This window comes from Pelobates fuscus, chromosome 12 (genome assembly GCF_036172605.1).
Source record: "Pelobates fuscus isolate aPelFus1 chromosome 12, aPelFus1.pri, whole genome shotgun sequence".
Taxonomy (NCBI): domain Eukaryota; kingdom Metazoa; phylum Chordata; class Amphibia; order Anura; family Pelobatidae; genus Pelobates; species Pelobates fuscus.
In genome coordinates, this window is record NC_086328.1 from 18656414 (window position 1) to 18678017 (window position 21604).

The 21604-nt window shown below is 37.4% G+C and overlaps 1 protein-coding gene across 1 annotated transcript in view; it reads right to left on the reverse strand.

The window, feature by feature from the left end:
* The window catches only part of ZNF536 (zinc finger protein 536), a 456445-nt gene that overhangs the window by 227138 nt on the left and 207703 nt on the right, over positions 1-21604 (reverse strand). The window contains exon 5 of the mRNA XM_063437911.1: positions 7795-9966. Coding sequence (XP_063293981.1) covers positions 7795-9964 — 2170 coding nt within the window. The 5' untranslated portion in view covers positions 9965-9966. The remainder of the gene's footprint in view (positions 1-7794; positions 9967-21604) is intronic.

Genomic DNA, 21604 nt, shown 5'->3' on the forward strand with positions numbered 1-21604 from the left:
TCCCCCTAAAATAGCTAAAACTAAAAACAAACTAAAAACTACTTCCAAAAATATTCAGCTTTGATATTAATGAGTTTTTTTGGGTTCATTGAGAACATCGTTGTTGTTCAATAATAAAATTCATCCTCAAAAATACAACTTGCCTAATAATTCTGCACTCCCTGTACATCTCCCTCTAGATACAAATGAGAAGAGCCTGCCTTAACAGCAGCACCTTTACACATCTCCCTCTAGATACAAATGAGGAGAGCCTGCCTTAACAGCAGCACCTTTACACATCTCCCTCTAGATACAAATGAGGAGAGCCTGCCATTAACAGCAGCACCTTTACACATTTCCCTCTAGATACAAATTACTAGGCCTACCAATAATTATTGTCTTTTCTCTGGTAGATTAATGTGTATGATGACAGAGTATTTGAGGTCTCACTGGAAGTCTGTAAAGACCTGCTACTATGCCACCTTTTTTTCCTCAGCATATCTTTTTCACCGATTCCCTTTTTTATCTATGTCACTTTGTTCTACTGTTGTTGTTGTCACTACAGTTTCACTCGTCACTCAAACACTAACATAGGAGCTTCACACTACATTTTCATTTAAAAATTTCAATATTCAGCAACCAGACACAACTGTGTTCTACGTATACGAAGGTATTCAGCAGTATTGTTTTGTATCTTGTTTTTAGCGTGCCACTAATGGCAAATTTAGGCCAAGAACCACTGACATCATCTTTGATCGATCTAGTATTTCTAACACCAACATTTCATGTATAATTTCATTAATATCTGCAATACCTTTACTAGTATAAATTACGCTAGTACTTAAGTAACCCCCAAGCTACTTCACAATTATCCCTTGGGTTACTGTGTGTACAGGTTGAGATCAGGAGTACACCACATATATTTCATCTTAATGTTGATCTCCAGGTAAACATTCTGAAACGCTATGTAGATGGAAACCATTGATAAGAGATACTGAAAAAAGATGGGGTATTCAAATGGCTACTAGTTGGCAAAGTTGGATACATGGAGCAATCACTTTGGAAACTATGTAATGTACTTGCTAATTGCTATACATCAAAAAGGCTGTTCACACACTCATTCACACACACATTCGCAAACACATTCCCCCATACTTGGCTGGCTAGACAAAAGCAACAGATGTTTTTGTAAAATTATATTTCGGTCTTCATTTGAAGGATATCTGAAGTGATCTGAAATATAACTGGGATCAACACGATTACAAACAGAATTGTACGACAGCATCAAAAGCTGCTGCTTGTTACAATTCGTTTGTAACCATTTCCCAATCTTGTTTTAAAAAGTAGCATGTATTGAATCGCGTTATAAATTAAGCCCAAAATGCCTTCATGTGAAAAACTTCAAACATGTCACATCGCACAGAACGAAAAACCCATGTTTTTGCCAGTAGGGGGTAATTAGTCATATTTTACAGATGAAAAGTTGCGGGGATCAAAGAACTGCAAAGCACTTTTTTAAAGACCACTATGGCGTACACAAATGTTATGTTAATATTTTTAAAAACAATACCTCCTCTGTGCTTGAATATTAACCAGGAAGAAGAAGGTAGCAATTAAGGTAATCCATGCAGTTTAAAAGAGCACATAAAAACAATACATTGGATTTTCAGTTTAAGTAAAGAGGTCCTTGCCTCTGCCCAATGTTAAATGCACATGTTTATTGTTCAATGTTTTGGGAAAATAAAGTAGCTTCTTTCCCTGTTATGGATTGGAATGTGTTAACCTATCCTGTCTTAGTGTGCGCCACAGGGTCATGTGATTGTCTATCACCCACTCCTCCCTTCCCAGCCCCCTGTTGCTGCATACCATTTCAAAACCCCTGCACAAAGTTTGGCTTTAGCTAAGTACAGCAGCTGGGCCAAGCTACCAGAGAATGATAATGACCTTAGAAATCTGCTGTTAGCTTGACAACAATAGGGTGCTCAGTCTAGTGGAAAATTGTGTTCATCAGCTAACTCTGCTCAGTTACTAATTGACATTGCCAAATATTTTAAGAACAATTGGAATGCGCAAGAAAAAAAATGAAGATCTTAATCCTTCAGTTTCATTTTTTTTGCCTAGTATTTGGAGCCTGTTCGGGGAGATGCCTATCGATAAAGCTCAAATAAGAGTATCATCTCACTGTCTGTTGTCTGCTTCAGCTGTCATCTAAGATACATGGTTCCTCCCCCCCCCCCTCCTGTCAGTGTCCATAAATATTAGTTAAAACACATTGTTTGGTGAGGAATTTTGGCTAGAGGATTAGAATATTTACATGCTTTTAATACTGCTTAAAGGAATAATAGGAGCTGCAGCTGATGGAAAAGAGATGGAACGCTCAATTCTATAATCCTGTTTCCCTGCATGGAATCCTGTGTGGAATGTCTTGTATCATATTTGTTATTAGACAGGCCACTACTGACTGCATGGTATTTACATGGAACGGTCTCTGTCCTAGTGAGGGATCTACTCATTAACAAACTAATCTTTCCTGCTTCTGTCTGTGCATTTAGTTTAAGCTGGAAACAGCTCTATCTGCCCTGTTCTACTGTATTGTGTCTTGATCTCTATTGGCTCTGCTGTGGGAAGGCAGTTCTGGTTTTAAATTCCTGTTGTCCTGGAACTTCTCTCAGGCTCCGAGGACACCCAACAAAAGTCTCCAGACTGCATAGCACAAGACCAAGAGAAGGTTTTCCAACCAATGAGAGAGTGCTTGTAGGCAGCTTGAATGTGCTGTCTGGCAGTGCTTCGTGTCAGTTTGACATGCCTTTCAAGGTGAGACTGCTGTCATGCACCACCAGTGATGCACATTAAAATCCCTCTCTTCCGTCCTTCCTTGTTCCTATCTCTTTCCCTGATTGTGAACTTTTAATTGTTCTAAAGTTTGCATAAGTCTAAGCTATGTAAATACAAAAAAAAAATTTAAAAAATCATTTGATCTGGTATCTCATTAAGGCCACTATCACTTATAACAGCAGACACTGTACAGACACAGCATACAATCTAAATCAATGATGGGGCCTCTCTATGATTTGTAAAGAAACACATAATATTGAAGCAGACATGTCATATTATTAATACAACATAAAAAAATTGTTAGTTCATGTCCAAGTAAAACTACTAGTTACCTCAGAGTAATTTGTTGTAATCTCTGGGTCAAAACCCATAACTGGGCTCTCATATAATTTTCAGAGGACCTGCACTTGTTGGAACAAGCGCATCATCATATTAATGAAGCCCCAAGTAACTTTGCACAATAAATGGTTTGGTGTAGCAATAATGCCTTTATCTAGTCCCAGGGAGCATCAAATGAAGGGTTCTGCAAAGTTTAATATAGTTGCTAAGCTAAAGACATGGGCATAACTTGGGTCCCTAACAGAAAAGTCTACACTGTCTAAACATACACTGCCTTTAAACTCATCATTTGGAGCTTCTTAAAAGCCAGATCCACCCCGGAACAAGACCAGTTAGCACAGTAAGGGTTAGGTTATTATGTTTTCATTGGCTGAAATTCAGGGTTTGTCGTGTATAGAATGCTATTGTGTAGTATGAGCTATCAATCGTGGGGCTAGGATGGAGTGGCCATATCTCTTTTATGCTAAACTGTCCAATGCACACCGTCATCTATCATTCAGTGAACATTTATACAGATATTAGGTTTTTTTTTTCACTAAACCTGTAGTTGTAGAGAATTGACAGCGAACTTGACAATTTTTGCCAGCTCAGCTACTTTTGTCTAAAATCTGCAATTCCTTGCTCAATTCTCCACAATTCCCTGATTTATGAAAAAGACCGACTTCTAGACACCTTGCACACGTCACACAAAACTGCTTGAAAAAGATAAACTTTATGGTCGTATTTTTACTCTACAAATAAGCATCGTGTCTGTAGAAAACTGTGAATTCATTGCTATACTCGGCAAAGCTTCTTTTTATTTGTGTACATTCATCTTTAATAGATGATTCGCAAGTGTCACCAGGTTCTCAGCAATTTGCAGACTAAAAGCACAACATATTTTCTGGTTCACCGCAGTAATTTTCACATGTTCACTGATACATACATCTTTTTTTAACTCTCATAACAAACAGATGCATACCACATTAGTGCAGACAGCGACAGTCACACCATTCGGCAATAACCGCCTGATTATAGGCCTGGCCATTCCCAGACTGAGCTAGTCATTTTTTAAACAAGCTCTCTGCTTGCAAGGAATTACATCAGGTAACAAAGGCTTCACTGCCACTCATTGTGAGATGTCTTCTGGAGATCATTTAGAGAGCTGCTGTGAAAAGGAGGTTTTATGATGAATTCAGAATGACTATCATGTTAAGAGCACTAGTTATAAAGAAGAATTCATTGCTTAGATTTAAGGAAAATAGTTTCTCAGGCTCTCCTGACCTGAATTTCTAAAGAAAGAAAGAGACTTAGAAGTGATACAAATTATGTTTTACTATGTGTACTTTGAGAGGCTGAGTATTATTGTCTAGTTTCCTCATTGCCGTGTTATTTAATTTTTGCAAGATCTGTTTTATTTGAGTATTTAATTATTGTTGTATACTACACACTTAAAAAGGTGCGCTTCTAGCAAAAAATAAATAAATGTATATATATATAAAGAGGCACAATTCACAAAATTAGTAATTAAAGTCAACTTTACATGCAACCCAAATGCAGCAAGAATCATCTATATTGTGATGTTAGGAAAGAAATGTAACAATATGTCTTTAGGAATTAACAAGGTCCCCAAAGCACCACTAACCAAATGAAAGGGAAAAAAGAGATCTTATCTGTAAATATTATGAGTGCTGAACCTTAATATGAGAATTGCTGGGCCTATTAAACTGTTCACATAACCTGACTCTAAAATAACGATCAGCATTCTACAACCTGGAAAACCGACTGTTTGTTACCTGTGATCCAAAATTAAATATAGCCCTCTGAATTCATGTTATCTTTAGTCTATAGAAGGGGCTTTTCTGCTAAGTTCATTTTAACTGTAATCTGTATCTGTAACTAGATTAAATGAGGGGGTTTAAAGGAAACGTTGAGAGTAGTTTTTGATAATTACATTTTGAAAATGTATGATAAATTAGCTTTTTTCTTGATTTTGTCATTGTGACTACAAAAGTGTGAATTCCAAAAATAAAGATGGTTATAATAACAAAACATGGAATTTGTAAGGGGAGATGTGATAGCTACAACTTGCTGCTTGAAGAATATGGATGGCCCCCGGTAAAATCAGAGACTTATAATTTCTTCTGTTTTTCAAAACATGGTCCTTCCTATGTTTCTAGTAATATATGGAGCCAGCTGGTGTGGAAAGCTTGGCACAAACCCATTTTCATGACCTTTATTGATTTGTGCTTTATTCAGCTGTCTTTTCTGCGATATGTCACTTAGGAATTGGAGAAGTCTGTGGTTCTATTCCCAAAACAATACGTGCGACAACCTCGCAAATGCAAAAACAGTAGAAAATATCCAGTCCTGTGACTAAGAATATGCCTTTGAGTGCTGCTTGCATGTGTATCTGCTGATATAGGAGCTATTAAATATTCCACACTAGAGAAATTTCATTTTGTTGCCCTGTTTGCAGACTTAATATCTGCCACTATAGTACCGAGCAGGTATTCAGGTGTTAAGAAAATGCAAAGTGTTATTGTAACTCCATTTTGCATGTGCTTGTGTCTGTTCCTGTGTGAGTCCTTTTCTTTGTGTGTATGCATATATGATATGTGTAAATATAAATTGAAGAAAGATGGCATTTTTCTAACAATTTACCGGGACCAATGCTTATCCCACCATATTGAAAAAGAATTGGAAATAGAATAAATGATGCATGATACCCCGAGCAGCCTCCACCAGACCTTTAACAGTGGGCATTGAAAGCCTGAAGTGTCTCAAACTGTCTCTTATTTACCAGACTTAATGGCTGATTGCAGAAATCAATGTTGCCATTAGTAACAGAATATTTGTTATGGCAAGATTTCCTCTAGTGTTAGGTGGGTAAAATGATTACATTATTATGAAAAGCTATTTTTTTTTATAAATCAGCCTGAGACAAGCCTGTCAACCCCCTGATTAGTAATAAACCCCTTAAATAGAGGAAATATTTTTTGGTTTATATATTGGGTATGAGTATAGATAAAACATACTGCACAGTAAGCAGGAATTAGGCACAGTATTTAGCTTTTCAAGATATAAATGATTTTTGGCCTCTTGTTACATTTCAAAATGTATTTACTAAATATTGAAGGATCTCTGAAAATCAGCAACTAAGCCTTCAATATTTCAATTATAAAGCAATTAGATTTAGCAATGGCATTTTTCTTATTTTTTCTTTTAATATTCAACCAATATTAGTATGTGGATTTTTTATTTATTTATTTTGAAGAAAAAAAAAATTGTCTGTATTCATGTTTTTAATTTACTCCTTCATAACCTGCATTCTAACAAAGTGAAAACAAACAGTTGAACCACTGAAATGTATGAATATTCATGAATTACAGGGTCACATAATATCAGACGTGAGGGGCAAATACAAGTTTGCATAGTAATACACAGTGATATGTTCAATTATATTTAGCGACCCTGTGTATTTACTGGTTGCCAAGCAACATTGCTGTCATCGGTGTAAACGGAGTGTTAGAAACTTTTTAAGAAGATAAAGTACTACTAGTAAACTGTTACAAAAACTATGGTTAGCATTTTAAAATTAATATTGAAGTTTTGAACATAGTTAATTGTAAAGGGGGAATTTGTAAATGAGGGATTTATTTTTATCATAAAAAATGCAGAAAACTGGAGTTAAACAGAGAGATATATACATATGGTTCTGCAGCTGAATCAAAGTGAAATGAGGGGTCAGTTAATAGATCTCCTTACACTGAACCTGTAATCACCAAATGTGTGGATACCAAGGTTTTGCATTACAATGTATATACATTGTTGTAGGGAAACTGGCATCACATTTATTGATTCCATTTTATACATACTTGAAGTTTTGCTTCATCAACAAGCAAGATAGCAGCTGCACTCAAACAGTGCTAAGTGCATTATGCTATAATGCCTTTAATGCAACTGTATGTGAAGCATTGTGAAATGGAACACATAGCTGTTTTAGGAAAAGCCTGCATGTACAGCTATGGTGGCCACATTTTTACTGCTATCTTCTATTTACCTTCTCTAGAAATAGCAGTTAATTTACACCTTTGCTGGCACTTAGACTAGCACAATCTAGAGATAAAATGTTACAGTCAATCAAGCACCATTGTATCATGTTTCAGGGACAGGCACATCTAAACAAATTTTGTTGCAGGAAAGGCTTGTTTTTTATGTCTTCTATGAAAGCAACATGGCTTCTCCCTTGGCTAACGGTACATTTGTTGGTATGTTTCCAATAATTAAAATATTGACACATCTACTCTAGTACTGGCGGGAAATTCTTAACATTCTGAAAAAAATTAGATTTTTTTTTCCTTATGTATAATTTCCCTATAACTTACACTGTAATACATGTTTAAATACATTTAATACATTTAATGCATTTTTTTGTGAGCTGTTAAAAGTGAATTTGTCAATGCCAAACAGTACTGACGGATTCACTTTTCTCCATGAAAAATGTTTTTTTGAGCTTACTGAATTATCTTCTTAGGAAATTCATCAGCAAAGCTCAACATAAAAATGAATTTGTGCACTACTGAGCAATGTACCTTCATAAATAATTAAATAAATGGAACCCTGTTTAAGAAATGTCACACATAATTCATTATTTCATACCTGAAGAAGAAGGAGAGGAAGGATGTGGACTGTCTTCTTGGGCACTTCCTGTCTGTGAGAGAGCTCCACCTGTTCCACTCTCTTCTGTGATATTAGAGGATTCTGGGGTTGTTGAACGACTTATGGATTGGGACTCCTGATCACTTCCTGATCCGCGCCTTTCCTCCAGACTCATCTGAATAGCCTCTTCTTCTGCCTTCCTATCTCGTTTGTGAACTCGAGAGTGGACCACCACTTGATGGTAGGTTCTGAAGACCCTTCCACAATCTGGGCATTCAGTTGGCTTGTCTTTTATGCCTCCGTGACTGTGCATATTGTAGTCGAGTCCTTGGATCATGCCATGTGACAAGAAATCTCTGGTGCTTTCTAAAAGTTCTAGTTTAGATGGCAAATCTCTCTGATTACAAACTTTTGAGCCATGAACCAAATCTGCTTGCATTTTCTGTTTAGAGCCATCCGCTCCAACAATAACATACTCTCGCTTTTCCTTATCAAATAGCACCCCGGAGTTTGCTAAGCTATCTTCATGATTACGTTGTATCTGCTGCTCTTTAGACAAGAAGGCATGGTCCATTGCCATTCCCCTTGCCATTAGCTGCCAGGCCTGATAGCTATTGACTGGATCCATCTCTGCAGCTTTGGCAGCTGCCTGTAACCGTTCTATGCAGCTAGATTTCAGGGGTGGAACCAAATTGAGGGAGCCAAGTAACGAATGCTTTTCACTTTCAGACATGCCATGGCCAAGGGCAGCAATGGGAGACAGCAGCTTTCCAATAACGTCTTTTTCTTTCAGCGGAAGATCTCCTTTATTGTAAAGGTGACTATGCTCATTTAAGTTTGCTTTGTCTGAAGGCATGAAACCACTTTGCAAGCAGGATATGTATCTGGAGTACAGATTTGCGTGTGCCTCTTGACTCACGCTGCTGATGGACACTGGGACCTCTGCTTCGTTAGGAGATTTATTCTTCACAGACAGTTTGTTCAGGTGAACTTTCATGTGGTTTTTCAAGAACCACGGCTCTTTGAATCGCCGTCCACAGATCTGACAGCAGTGTTCAAAAGAATCCTTGTGCTTTCTCATGTGGCCTTTGAGGAACCAGGCCTGACTAAAAACTTGTCCACAGACCTCACAGCGAAACTCACTTGTAGATTGCTCTCCATTTCCAGTAGCTCCTTGGCCTTGTACGGATTCTGCAGTTATATGAGCTTTTTCAACGTGGCTGATCAACTCTTCCTCTTGAGAGGCAGCAAAATCACACAGTGTGCATTTGTAAGGCTTATGTAATATTCTTATATGTCTGTCCAGTTCCTCTCTTTTCTTAAATTTGCCTTTGCAAAAGGTGCACCTAAATCCAGATGCTGGTGCTGCTGTTTCCTCTTGGACCACTTGTGGCTTTGGAGAGGGTGCCTTATTTGAAAGGTCAGATGTGCTGTGGTTCGCTGGTACAGGCATATGACAGTTGGATAAAGGGGATTGCTGTAAGTGCTGCTGTGGTTTCACATCAAGTCGAGGCTGAAGAAGGCTGCTTTTCATCTGCTTGTCTCGCAGTATAGCTCTTTCCTCCAACTCGTGCAGAAGTCGGTTTTCCTCTCTGACTCGTCCTCGTCCTTTGCCCAGATTTCCCAGTTTGTGAGTACGCAGGTGGATTTTCAGATTACCTTTCTGAGCAGCTCTGTGATCACAATACGGACATTTAAACGGTTTCTCTCCAGTGTGTGTGCGCATGTGAAGGGATAAAATACTGTTAAAACGAAAACGCTTTCCACACAGCGGGCATGGATATTTTCTATTCTTTCTTGCATCATCCTCAATGTCACTCATCTGGGACATTATCCCAAGGTTTTGTCCATTTAAAAATTGCTGCAGGTCTACTCTTCCATTCAGACTGCTGTCAACATCTCGATTTAACTGATTGGCCAACAATGCCATCTGATTACTGACTGGTTGATTAGCCATCGATACATGACTTTTCTCATCTATTGGCCCTCCAACTTTGTCCTCAGCTTTCTGACGGTTTTGCAGTTCTGGGAAGGCATGGCTGAGCTGGGAAGTTATCTGGTGCAACTTCTGACTCATTGAATACTGGCCATTTAACAAAGTGCTGTTCAGGTGGGCGTCAATGTCAGGCACGGCTGATGAAACTCCAAGGCACAAACTTGCTTCCTCCATACCTAAAAATATGAAAACAGATATATACAGATCATTAACAACGATGTAATGAATAAATACAACATTTACAGATATTCTGTCTAACTATCAGTCTGTCTGTATATCTCTCTATCGGTATCGTCACGTGAGATATGTATACATACATTGGATACAATAATCACAGTTTGCAAAGTGGCTGTATAGTAGAAACTGTATCAGTGCTGTGTATCTTAAAATCTATGTATCTGTTTTTCTTTTACTAGAACCAGATGTTCAAATCTGCTAACTCTTTGTTGTCGTAAATGCAGGTGGGTGGTATTCTGGGTGCAACATGCTTGCATAGGAGAAAGCATACACTCTACAGAGTACCTGAGATTTAATTTACCGAAAGCTGTTAAATGCAGTGTACAGAGAGAAGTGTGACATCAATAGGAAAAAGAAGGATGTTTTTTTTATACACTGTGCAGTGATCAGTCATGAAACATCTGTAATATGGCATCGTAGGGCAATGGAAGTCACTCTGTATGTTAAGAAAACAACAGATGTTGCTTCAAATTAAACGTTTATGTATACATTTTAAAATGCAGATCTGCTGCATATAAATTGGTATTTAATATGTAGGCCTTAGTATTTTTAATATGACAAAGTACAGGCTGCCTCTGGAAAGGTATGGATCACCAAAGTTTTGTATAATCATGTTTGCATTTAAACACAGTGTGTTACTTTATGCTCTTTATATATATATATACAAATCTTCATTAAAATCTGTGCATTTCGATGGGTTAAAATAATTTCTTCCAAAGTTTCAATTTACTCGTCTCTTAAAATTATATATTAGTTGTATTTCACCGAGTGTTGCAAAAACTGGATGTCTGAAAACAATAGAGCCATAGCTGATAGATTCAATTTAAATGGCATTTAAAGGAATACTATCATATCATAAAAATTTGGGATTCTGCATTTACATAAGGACCTTTGCTTTGTTATATTTTACAGTTTTTTACACAGAGCAACATATAAGTAGGTAAACCTATTCACTCTCCCATATTCACCCCACAGATACTGCGAAATGAGTGTAATTTGTCCAGGTTTTAATGTAGACATTCACAAAAATATATAACAATAATATATATGAATATTCATAGTATGTCATTGCACTTTTATACTACTAACTTGACACCTGTCATGATTGGTAGGGGATCACAACAATAAAATCAGATAAATAGAACGTATTACCGGTCCTTAGAATTGGTTAAGCTTAATGTATAAGGCAAGATCGAGAATAGTCACAAGACAGGCTGAGGTCAGAGTAAAGAAAGCCATGTTGTTATAGGAGAAATCAGAAAGGTCATAGAACAAGCCAAAGTAAAAGCAAAAAACTAAATATGCAATACACTATGATGCACTCTTGTAATAGAGATCAGGAATGGGCACAGGTCTCAGACTGGACTGGAAATACACATGCATTAGATGACTGTGTCATTTAAGAGATTCCACAATGTGAATGGACGGCGTCACAGTAGTGACAGCAGGCTTGCTTCATTTCAGAGTATATCAGGACCATAAGTAAGTAGAGCAGTTCTCAAGGACGCAGAAAAGGAGTAAACGCGGAGGTGGAGCAGCTTGTTTCAGAATTGAAGCTGACACTGTGATATTGCGGGTACTCTGACCACACCCTACGTTCAGCTTAATATCTAACTATTGCATTAGATATCCTATTCCAAATTAAATGCAGAAATCAACTCTAGGAGAAGACTGAGCATGCCTAATGTTCTTTTTATACCAGGCAGCTCTTAACAGCTTCTCCAGACACACATTATCATTGACTCTGAGTGTATGTTTAACAGACATGTGCAATTCGTTTTGGTCCGAATTTAAATTCGGACGAATTTCGGCAATTCGGACTAAATTCGGATATTCAGATGCTTAGGGATAGGGGTAGGGTTAGGGCTGGGGTTAGGTCAGGGGTAGAGTTAAGGGTAGGAGTAGCTTTAGGGGTAGGGGTAGGCTTAGGGAATTGCCAAAGTCCCAAATTGCCGAAGTCCCAAATTTCGGAAGTACTGAACCGAAGTGCCGAATTGTCGAAGTCGCAAATTTCGGAAGTGCCAAACCAAATTTTTTGCCCATGCACATCCCTAATGTTTAAAAAAATGTATGCAAATTTGCAAGTTAACACTTCCCCTTATTAAAACAATGTTAGTAGTTTACATCTTTATCATTGAAAATATAACTATATATATATATTTTTTATTTATTTATCCGAACAACTATTTTGTGGTGTGCTGCTCCAAGTCCCAATATGGATAAGCCACTACTGACCATGTGACTTTTGATTTACTTCTTTTCCACTCCAACCTAGAGCTTTATATCATCTTGGAAATTGCTTTGCAGCTAAACTTTCTCTCTATATATATAAAAATATAAGATATTATATATATATATCAGGGCTCACTGTGTCCACTCACCATTCGCCAATGGGAAGTTACAAAATTAGCCCTTGCCAATATAATATGACCCCTGGTGAGCATGCCACGGAGCCTAGAAGCTTGCAGTGGTGAGGAACTTTAAAAGCCTGGCTACTAGTAGGATATAAGTATTTAAATTATATTGCAAACCCAGTACCAGGTTTCATATGTAGATCAAGGAAATAATAGTATGTAGTGGTAAAGAACTTTGATTTATTGATTTATTTATTATTTATTTAAGTGCCAACATATTCTATAAATTTGAAAAATGAAACGTAAGAGCAACTGTGACAGACGTTACGGATAAAAGAACAAGTCGTGTGACTATCCTACTTCTTTTGAAAGAGCAATTTTTCTCTGCAGAAGAGGTTCAAAGTATAAAAAGGGTTTAAAGTCCTCCGGTCTTATCCACAGAGTGGATTTCCAGGTCCTGACTATAGTACTATCCACTATGGCACGTACAGTTAGCACATTAATAGACAAATGAAATATAAAAGTTTCTTATATTATTTGCAGTGCCCAGACTGTCTCTGGCACACAATAAAACATGATAATGTTTTGAATAAAAATAAAAGGACAAGCTTTCCAACAATAAAAAGGATTTTGCTTTAGTCAACAAAAAGTGCAGTAATATCTCATTAAGCTGATTAGTATGCTGCTTAGAAACAGTACTAGGTGCTGTAACACATGATTATAATCATAAAAATCCTTCAGTGTTTGCAAGTAAGCATTAACGAGGTATATTAAATTTTAAGGAGACTGACTAGCGGATCTGCAAAACCTTCAAGATTAGGATTTAACCCTAAAATATTAATATAAATATCTTTAAAGCAGAGAGAAAAAGTGACCTCATATTTAACCTGCCATTGTGATACAATGCAAAACGGTAAGTGTAACAATGGTGTGAAATGAGAATGCTGATAGAGTCTTCAACTGTGCTATGTTTCCAGCTTAGGGACTGTGGCCTAAAATTTGCAATTCTGTGGCAAATATTCACATTTCCCTTGTTTAGTGAATAACCCTGAATGTAAATATGCATGTTTATATAATCAGCATAATTATTCTATTCATTGCTATATTCTGTGTAAACCAGTGATGGTGAACCAATGGCACACACAGAGGCGTCTCTACTGATACAGGAGCCAGAGGTGTGCCAATTGGCCAGTACTCTAAGAGACAGCGTTACTGCAAGGTGTCAGAGCCGGACATCTTCAGGCACATAGGTAGGGGGCACAGTGTCCAAGCATACTACTATGTCTATCAAAATTGGCTATATATTAATTATTATTTTTTTTAAATGGTAATTAAGTAGCAAAGAGCATGGAGCAGAGACCATGTTACCGGTTCCTTGCAGTGTCAGCGCTCAGTGAGTGAGTGCAGTTGCCAGGATTCCACGCTTTGCATGGAGACGCTGAATTTTCCTCATAGAGATTCATTAAATCTCTATGAGGAGATGTTGATTGGCTTGGCCGTCGTTTGGCCCTGCCCCTATCCCACCTCATTGGCGATCTCAGCGAATCAAGCTATAGGAAAGCTTTGGATTGGCTGAGTTCATCAATTCTGATATCAGCCAAAGAGGCAGATCGACAGCTGGGTCAGTACCGATGGACCCGCGTGGCACTGGAAAAAAGGTACAGTTTAATCCTTTCTAAGTGGGCTAAGGGGGAGCAAGCCACCTAAATAGTGGTTTTAACACTATAAGGTCAGAAATTCATGTTTGTGTTCCTGATCCTATAGTGTTCCTTTAACACATTGGCTGAATGCGTTTAGCTTTCTCCGCCATTGCAGGGCTTATCCCAGGAGAGCTAATGAAAACTTATAGCAGAAGCTTCCAGCTCTCAATCCTGAAATCAGAGAAGTGCCTTGTGGACTCCATAGACCAGCAAATGGTCACATTTGGAGAGCGGGAGCCAGGGCACTCCTGACACCATAAGCATTACATTATGCTCTTGTGGTTATGGTGATTGGAGTATTTCTTTAAAAGGTGCTTTATGTGTGAAGAGTGTGTCCTCTTTTTTTCATTTTACAAAAGACAATTAAAACTGGCACTTTTATAAATTGGCCTTGTTACACACCCCTCCAACCCGCCTTTCAAAGAAGACAATCATACCTGTTACTACTTGTTTGTTTAGCTCAATGGAGCTAAACTCAAGATGCAGCAGAGCATCTGCCTTGCAGATCCTTCTCAATGAGCTGCATTGGGAAGTCTGTGAATGTGCAGCCACATCAAGTCTGTGAGGGGTTGGAGGCTGCCAGGGCTGCAGACAAGATATCTTCTCTACAAGCAATTTTTAGATATAGCCCCAATGAAAAATGCATAATGAAGAGCATGTGTGATTCACTGGGGGTATATCTACTAAATAAAAAAAGTAAAAAAAAAAAAAAAGAGATAAATAAATAATTTTTCCACTGAAGTATTCCTTTAAACAAACAAATCATACATCATGTATGTTTGTGTGAGTTAAATACTAACACACAGATGAAAGTTTGTAATCTTTGCCAACAAACCCTATGCTAGCTTTATAGAAAGCATAACTACTTACTTTTCAATGATTATTTTCCAATTCATGATAAAAGTGAGTAATTTATTTTTTACTGTAATTATAAATGGATTGAAAGGAAATCACGTAGCTTTTACTTCCTGTCGATGTAATTAAGGACTTGTATCTGTGAAACAGATATCCTCTACCCTAAGCACTTGTGAATTTGGAATTATAATTTTCTTGTTATGACTTAAACTGTAAGTATGAATCTGTGTCATCACCACTGGAAATAGCTGATTAGAAGATGCTATAACTGGACATATAGGCTAACAATAGTATTGTGACAAAAACTGTCAGGAGCAGCTTCATGAGTGCACAAAAAACAGGTACTGTCATCACTGTTATACTCAAAGGACAGAGATATATTTTTAGAATTACTCTGTCAATATGGCACTTTTCAAATGTTGAGTAATTCAAAAGTCTTCAGATACTGCCCCATAGTGTTCTTCCCCCCCTCCCTGTCCCATAGTGTTCCTTACCACCGCCCTCCCCATAGTGTTCCTTACCACCGCCCTCCCCATAGTGATCCTTACCACCCCCCTGCCCCATAGTGTCCCCCCACTCCCCATCCCTTAGTGCCCCTCTCTCTCTCCCCTTCTTGGTCCCCGGTGTATTCCCCCCCCCCCCCCCCACCCTTGGTCCCCGCTCCCCGGTGTGTCTAGGCCTAGGGTCTTCTGTTGCCATGTTTGAATATATGTAATTTTGTTCAGCAACACAGAGGATTTATCAAACTTTCCAACACTTTTTCTGACAGAAAAGTCTTTTGTTTTACTTATTATTTTGTTGCAACTTTATATAAGGCAGACTTTGGAAATATTAATTTCTCAGAAGACTGGCAGAATTTAGTTTGAAGAAAACCACTTTCCAGAACACTTTGATAAATATCCCCATCTACATCGCTGCTTTCTCCTACACTCATTCAAAGCAGCTAGTAAATAGAACAGATTTTATACAATATACAAAGGTATTCAAGGGGTTAAAAGATTGTTAATTCTTCCACTAATTTTGTGTGCAATATGTGAACATGCTGAAATTAATCGGGCCCATATATGAAAATATGGATGCATCAAAAAACAATTTCTATACCCTGTATCTATAGACTAAATACACTGGGGGCAGAGGAAAAGATTTTATCTGAAACTAGTTTCCCCAAAATTCAATTATTATCAGAATTGTTTACATTTAGCAAGAAATCTACAAGGTACTATGTAGTTATAGCTGATAAGACTCGCCTGTCATTGTCTCTTCTGTAGCTGTTTAACGAAGGTTGGTATAAGAATAATACACTCCTTTTAGAATCACAGAGCATCAGCATACAGAACCCTTTCAGGGTCATTAAACAGCTGTAAACATTATTATAAAAATAAACCACAGATTTCATGCTTACATTTTAGCCCTGAGCTTGGTGTGCTGAGCAAGTAAATATTTCCCATCTCTTGCGATCAGTACTGGTGACATTTCAGTATCCAAACACATTACATCACTAATATTAAAGAGGTGGGCGTGATCATCAATGCTTTATTTGTCTGAAGATTAAAACAGAGTCAGGGCACAGCTATGTGTGACCTATTCATTCTAGTGAGAGTGGATAGTAGGATGACAAATACAAAAAAAAGCTGGAAAAGAGGCAGTTAAAACTGTCAGCCCTAAATTTGACACTTGAGAAAATTATCAATTACCTATAAATAAATCTAATTAGGAGAAATCAAATACACAAATTATATGATGAAGTACTCTGGATGATGATGTGAGTTAGAAAATGAGGAGGAGAAACATTTTACTTCCTAAAATATTTCTGAATGCCAAGTATTCTCAGAAAATTAGAATGCTCCTAAAACAAAAAGCAGTGGGATTCATTTGATCTCTGTATTTGTGATTGCACAGGTTGTCAGGGAACTGTATGCCCAGTAAGGTTAAGGAGACCAAGCCTTATGCCAGATGATACCAGTATATGTAATGCATCACAGTTCACTATCTCTCTTAACTTAAATGGTTAAGCCTTAAACTGCTGGACATATTTTGTGAGATGCCCATTAAATGTTAAGCCTATCCAAATTCTACATACCTAATCTGCTGAAAGGTAAATGGTTCTTAACCCCTTGTTCCCCTTTTTAAATGGTATTATCAAAGGATGTCCACTTCATGGAACATTATCCTAATAACCAAACCTAAAGTAACAGGCCACAAATGATTGCAAATGTTGCAACCCTGCCAGAGATGGAGGTTTGCAGAGTTTGTTTACAATATATAGTACTTAAAAATGAAAGCAACCCTATAGTCACCAAAACAACTTTAGCTTAAGGAAGCAGTTTTAGTGTATAGATCATGATCCTGCAGCCTCACTGCTCAAATCTCAGCAATTTAAGAGTTAAATCCCTTTTGTTTCTGTCCATGCAGCTCTAGTCACACCTCCCCTGGCTGTGACTCACACACCATGCATGAAAAAAATAAAATGGTTTCACTTTCAATTACATGTAACTTATTTTAAAAGTTCTTATTGCCTGCTCTCTAAAGTGAACTTTAATCATACGCAGGATGCTTCTGACGGGTCTAGCAAGCTATCAACAGTGCAGGGGATAATACTTTTAAATTAAATAGAATTTGCCATGAAGGATGTATAAACATTAGATAACTCTTTACAGGAAGTGTTTAGGCAGGGAGGTGTGACTAGGGTGCATAAATATACTAATTTAATTCCTAAATGGCAAAGAATTGAGCAGTGACACTGCAGGGAAATGATCTATACACCAAAACTCCTTTAATAAGCTAAAGTTGTTTTGGTGACTATAGTGTCCCTTTAAAGAAGGAATCACCTGCCTAGTTTTACAGCTGGTCAATATGCCTCCAAAAGACTGCCATGTACATAATTTACATCCTGGGGGAGGTTAAGGAGCAGAGAGCAAGTGGAACACAAGGTGTAGAGGGCAACGCAGGACTTGCAAACACAATCCGCTGGTGAAACGTGAAGCAGATTTATTATTGTGCCTACAGTGCTATTTATTGAATTTACAATAAAAAAAAACTAAAAATGTTTTTTAAAAATCAACCTAATTAAAATGGGAAAAAAATAGTTTTATTTGTTTGCAGATCATTGTTATAGGTTATGCCACTCAAGGTTTGTTACATACTTATTTCCGTCCAAATAAAGATGCAAGATTACACAAGTCCCACTTATTAGCAGACTGGCACGGAATTTAAGAAAAATAGTACAGAGATATCTGGGAAACCAATGAAGGACACTGTAAGCAATCTAGCTCTGTCAGAGGTCTGGTATTACAAATTCCTTTCAGCATTACATATATCCAAAAACAGCACAATGTACTCTAATAATAGAAGAGATTAAGATTTTAATTACGTAAATGGCATTTAACATCAGTATCCACTGTTATATAAAGTAATATACTAAATCCATTTATGTCATTCCTACTGCAGTGATCTATCTATCTATCTATCTATCCCTGACTATCTATCTATCTATCCCTGACTATCCTGTATTCTGCATATTACACTAAAGATAAACACAGGTATAATTTGACACATTTTGTTTCTGGAAAGAGTTAAACTATTGATGTTAAATGTAATGTTAAGTGCTCACATTTCATACAGATCAAAACCTGATCTATTTGTAAATATTCATGCAAGATAACCCAGTGAGATTCTGTTCACCAGGCACCTGTCACATGCGTACGCTTGGAGACAAATCATCAAATGAGTGCACAAAATCAATATAGAGATCTAGGCACATAATCAGATATTCTGTTGGCTAAAAACTGGAAGACATCCAGAAAAAGGTTCAGCACAGGCATAGCATGCTTTAATTCTCGCACCGCCATCTAGATCCTCATGCTGTTGTTCGGGTCAGACGCCTGGACCTGTTGACTTCCCTGACACTGACTTCTGGAAGCGAAGGATATCTAGCCCATAAGTTCCTTTTGCCCTAAACAGAAAAAAACATCTGCTTGTTGACTCATGAGCTGTTCTTGGCGACGTTTAACTGAAACAGAGTCTGTTGTGGATCAGCTCGCTCTCAGCAGTAGGTGTCACAGCAATAAATAGATGGATTTCAGGGGACGCGGACACTACTTGCCAAATGCGTCAACGCAAACATTTTCAAAAAACTTTCTTTTTTTTTCATTCAGAACTGGAAATGACAGCATTGCTGCACCACCACAGTGACATTAAAAAGAAGGCGTGCTTCTTGACAGTATGTTTAGATTCATTCTTGTTTGAAATTATGTTACCACTTGGAATGTCTGTTCTGCATATATTTTATGATGGGTTTTTTTTTTTTCAAGCAATTAGGAAATTTCTCTTATATATTTATAACGTATTTGAAAAAAATGAATAAATGTTAGCCTACTAAAATGAGCGTCAGCTGTAAGCACTCACCTAGCCCAGAATGTGGGGGGGGGGGGCAGAGAACGATTTATATAAAATGCATCAAATCATTGAGGGGGGTTATTTTCATCAGCACTGATAAACAATGCAGTTAATGGAGGATTATAATTTCACAAGAGTTTTAATATTATGTTTACTTATCCCCTATACTTAACAAATAAGTGTTTATGAGCTATGAAAAATAGCATTAAATATAGAAATCCACAATATTGTATTTAGGTGTACCATGACTTCAAGTTGGCTCCCTGACAAACATCGGTCAATCAGTTCTGTATATATTAGTCACTCAAACAATGTTTCTCTTTGTCCTCCTCCAATGTAATGTGTGCCACTGTTGGGCCAGGTCTGAGCTGGATTGTGATGTCAAATGCTGTTTAATATACGTTTTAAAAAATATATATTTATTCATTGATGTAATTTTCAGAAAAAAATGACTGTCCCATCATGTTTTACTGTAGTTAAGCACAGGGTTGAAAATGTAAATGTATGGGGCTCACATCACAGAAACAGGCCATAGTTTGCATGGTGACTACTCCAAGTTCAGTATTACATCACAGAATGTCTCTTTTATAGCTAAAGCCCAGCAAGTTCAAAACGCACAAGAGTTGTGTGTGTTTGACCAGACACACTCTAATGTAGCACTGTCTCTGAATCCTTATTAGAAACTCACGTAGGCTCCAAAATTCATTGAACTCCCAACACAATTAAAATATATAATAGGGCAAATAACAAACCACTTTATCTTATGTATCTTGGTGTACTCTGCAACAAATTGTGTGTTAAGTTTGAACATTCCTTCTCGTATGATGAGTGCAGTGCAAATAAAAGTGTGGCACATATCCTTCAAAGATGGTCGAGAACATGTTGAAAGATTTGGCGCCCTGCAACTTCTGGCTTTCTGGCTTTTCCCAAAACTAAAATCCCCTTGGAAAGGGAAGAGATTTTAGACTGTCGATGAGATTCTGGTAAATACAACGAGGCAGCTGATGGCGTTTCCAAGGATTTTGCAGAGTGTTTTAAACAGTGAAAGAGATGCTGGGAGAACTGTGTAAGGTCCCAAGGTGTCTATTTTGAAGGGAACTGGGGCGTCATTGTCCCATGTACAATGGTTATTTTTGTATATCTTTCAATAAACATCTCTATTTTTCATATTACAATGCTGGATACTTTCCACACTATGTGGCACAATGACTTATAGGGCTGGCATACTTTTTTTTTGCTCTCCCAGACCAGCCCTGCTGATAATTGCCTAGTAACAGACATCTTCTTGAGAAATTCCTAGTAGATAGCATCTCATTTTGTATAGGCAAAACGATCAATGGAGGATCATACAGTCTTCTGGATTTTGGGCCTTAGTCTTGTAACTCAATTGCATAAGTTAAGAGTACAGAAATGACGTGTCTAATGGAGGCTTCAACTGCTACAGCAGGAGACAAAATAGTGGCTATAGTAGAGTGAGGTTCAGATAAGTAAATCTTCTTTCTCTCTTCCTTTGTTTGCTGGCACGTACGTAGACATATAACCTGGGAGATATTTAGAAAGTATGATTTAAAATAAAATGAGAACAGCTGAATGATGTGTCCTGTCCTACATTCCTCAATGTAATAGGGACCCAACAGACACTCCAAACTGCGCAAGTGAAGGGGTTCTGCAGTAGTTTTGTTTGGTATCTATACATTACATCCAATAATGACTTTCCAAGCTATCTTGAGATGTGAAAAATGTGTTGCTAAGTTAATGCCCTGCACATAATGTGGTTCCTTATCAATAAAGGTTAAAAAAAATAAAAAATGAACTAGCCTTTTAGAAAAATGGTGGCCATGACAATCCATTTCCTAGCGTTCGATTAATCTACACTGCAAGTGCATCTATTATGTGTGATGATATAGGCATGTAAAAAGGTTGTGCTAAAGTAAGGCCAAATTATCGTTTCAGTTTACATATTTTTTTCATGTTGGATTGTTCACAAAATTACTATCTCTACTTACACCTAGTCACCAATGCAAGAAAAATACTTTGTACTACATTTTTTTAATTTGTAATTTAAAAAAAAAATAAGAAATGTAATGTGCTGTACACACGTTTGATCCAGAAACAGACTAAGAGATCTCTACAGACAAAATTAACCATAGCTTTAAAATATAACAGAAAACCAATCTAAAACTGTAATGATCACAGTCTATAATGGGACATCACCAACTTTTTTTCATTATTCCTTTTAATATATTGTGCTGTAAGAGGAAACGGAACAAAGC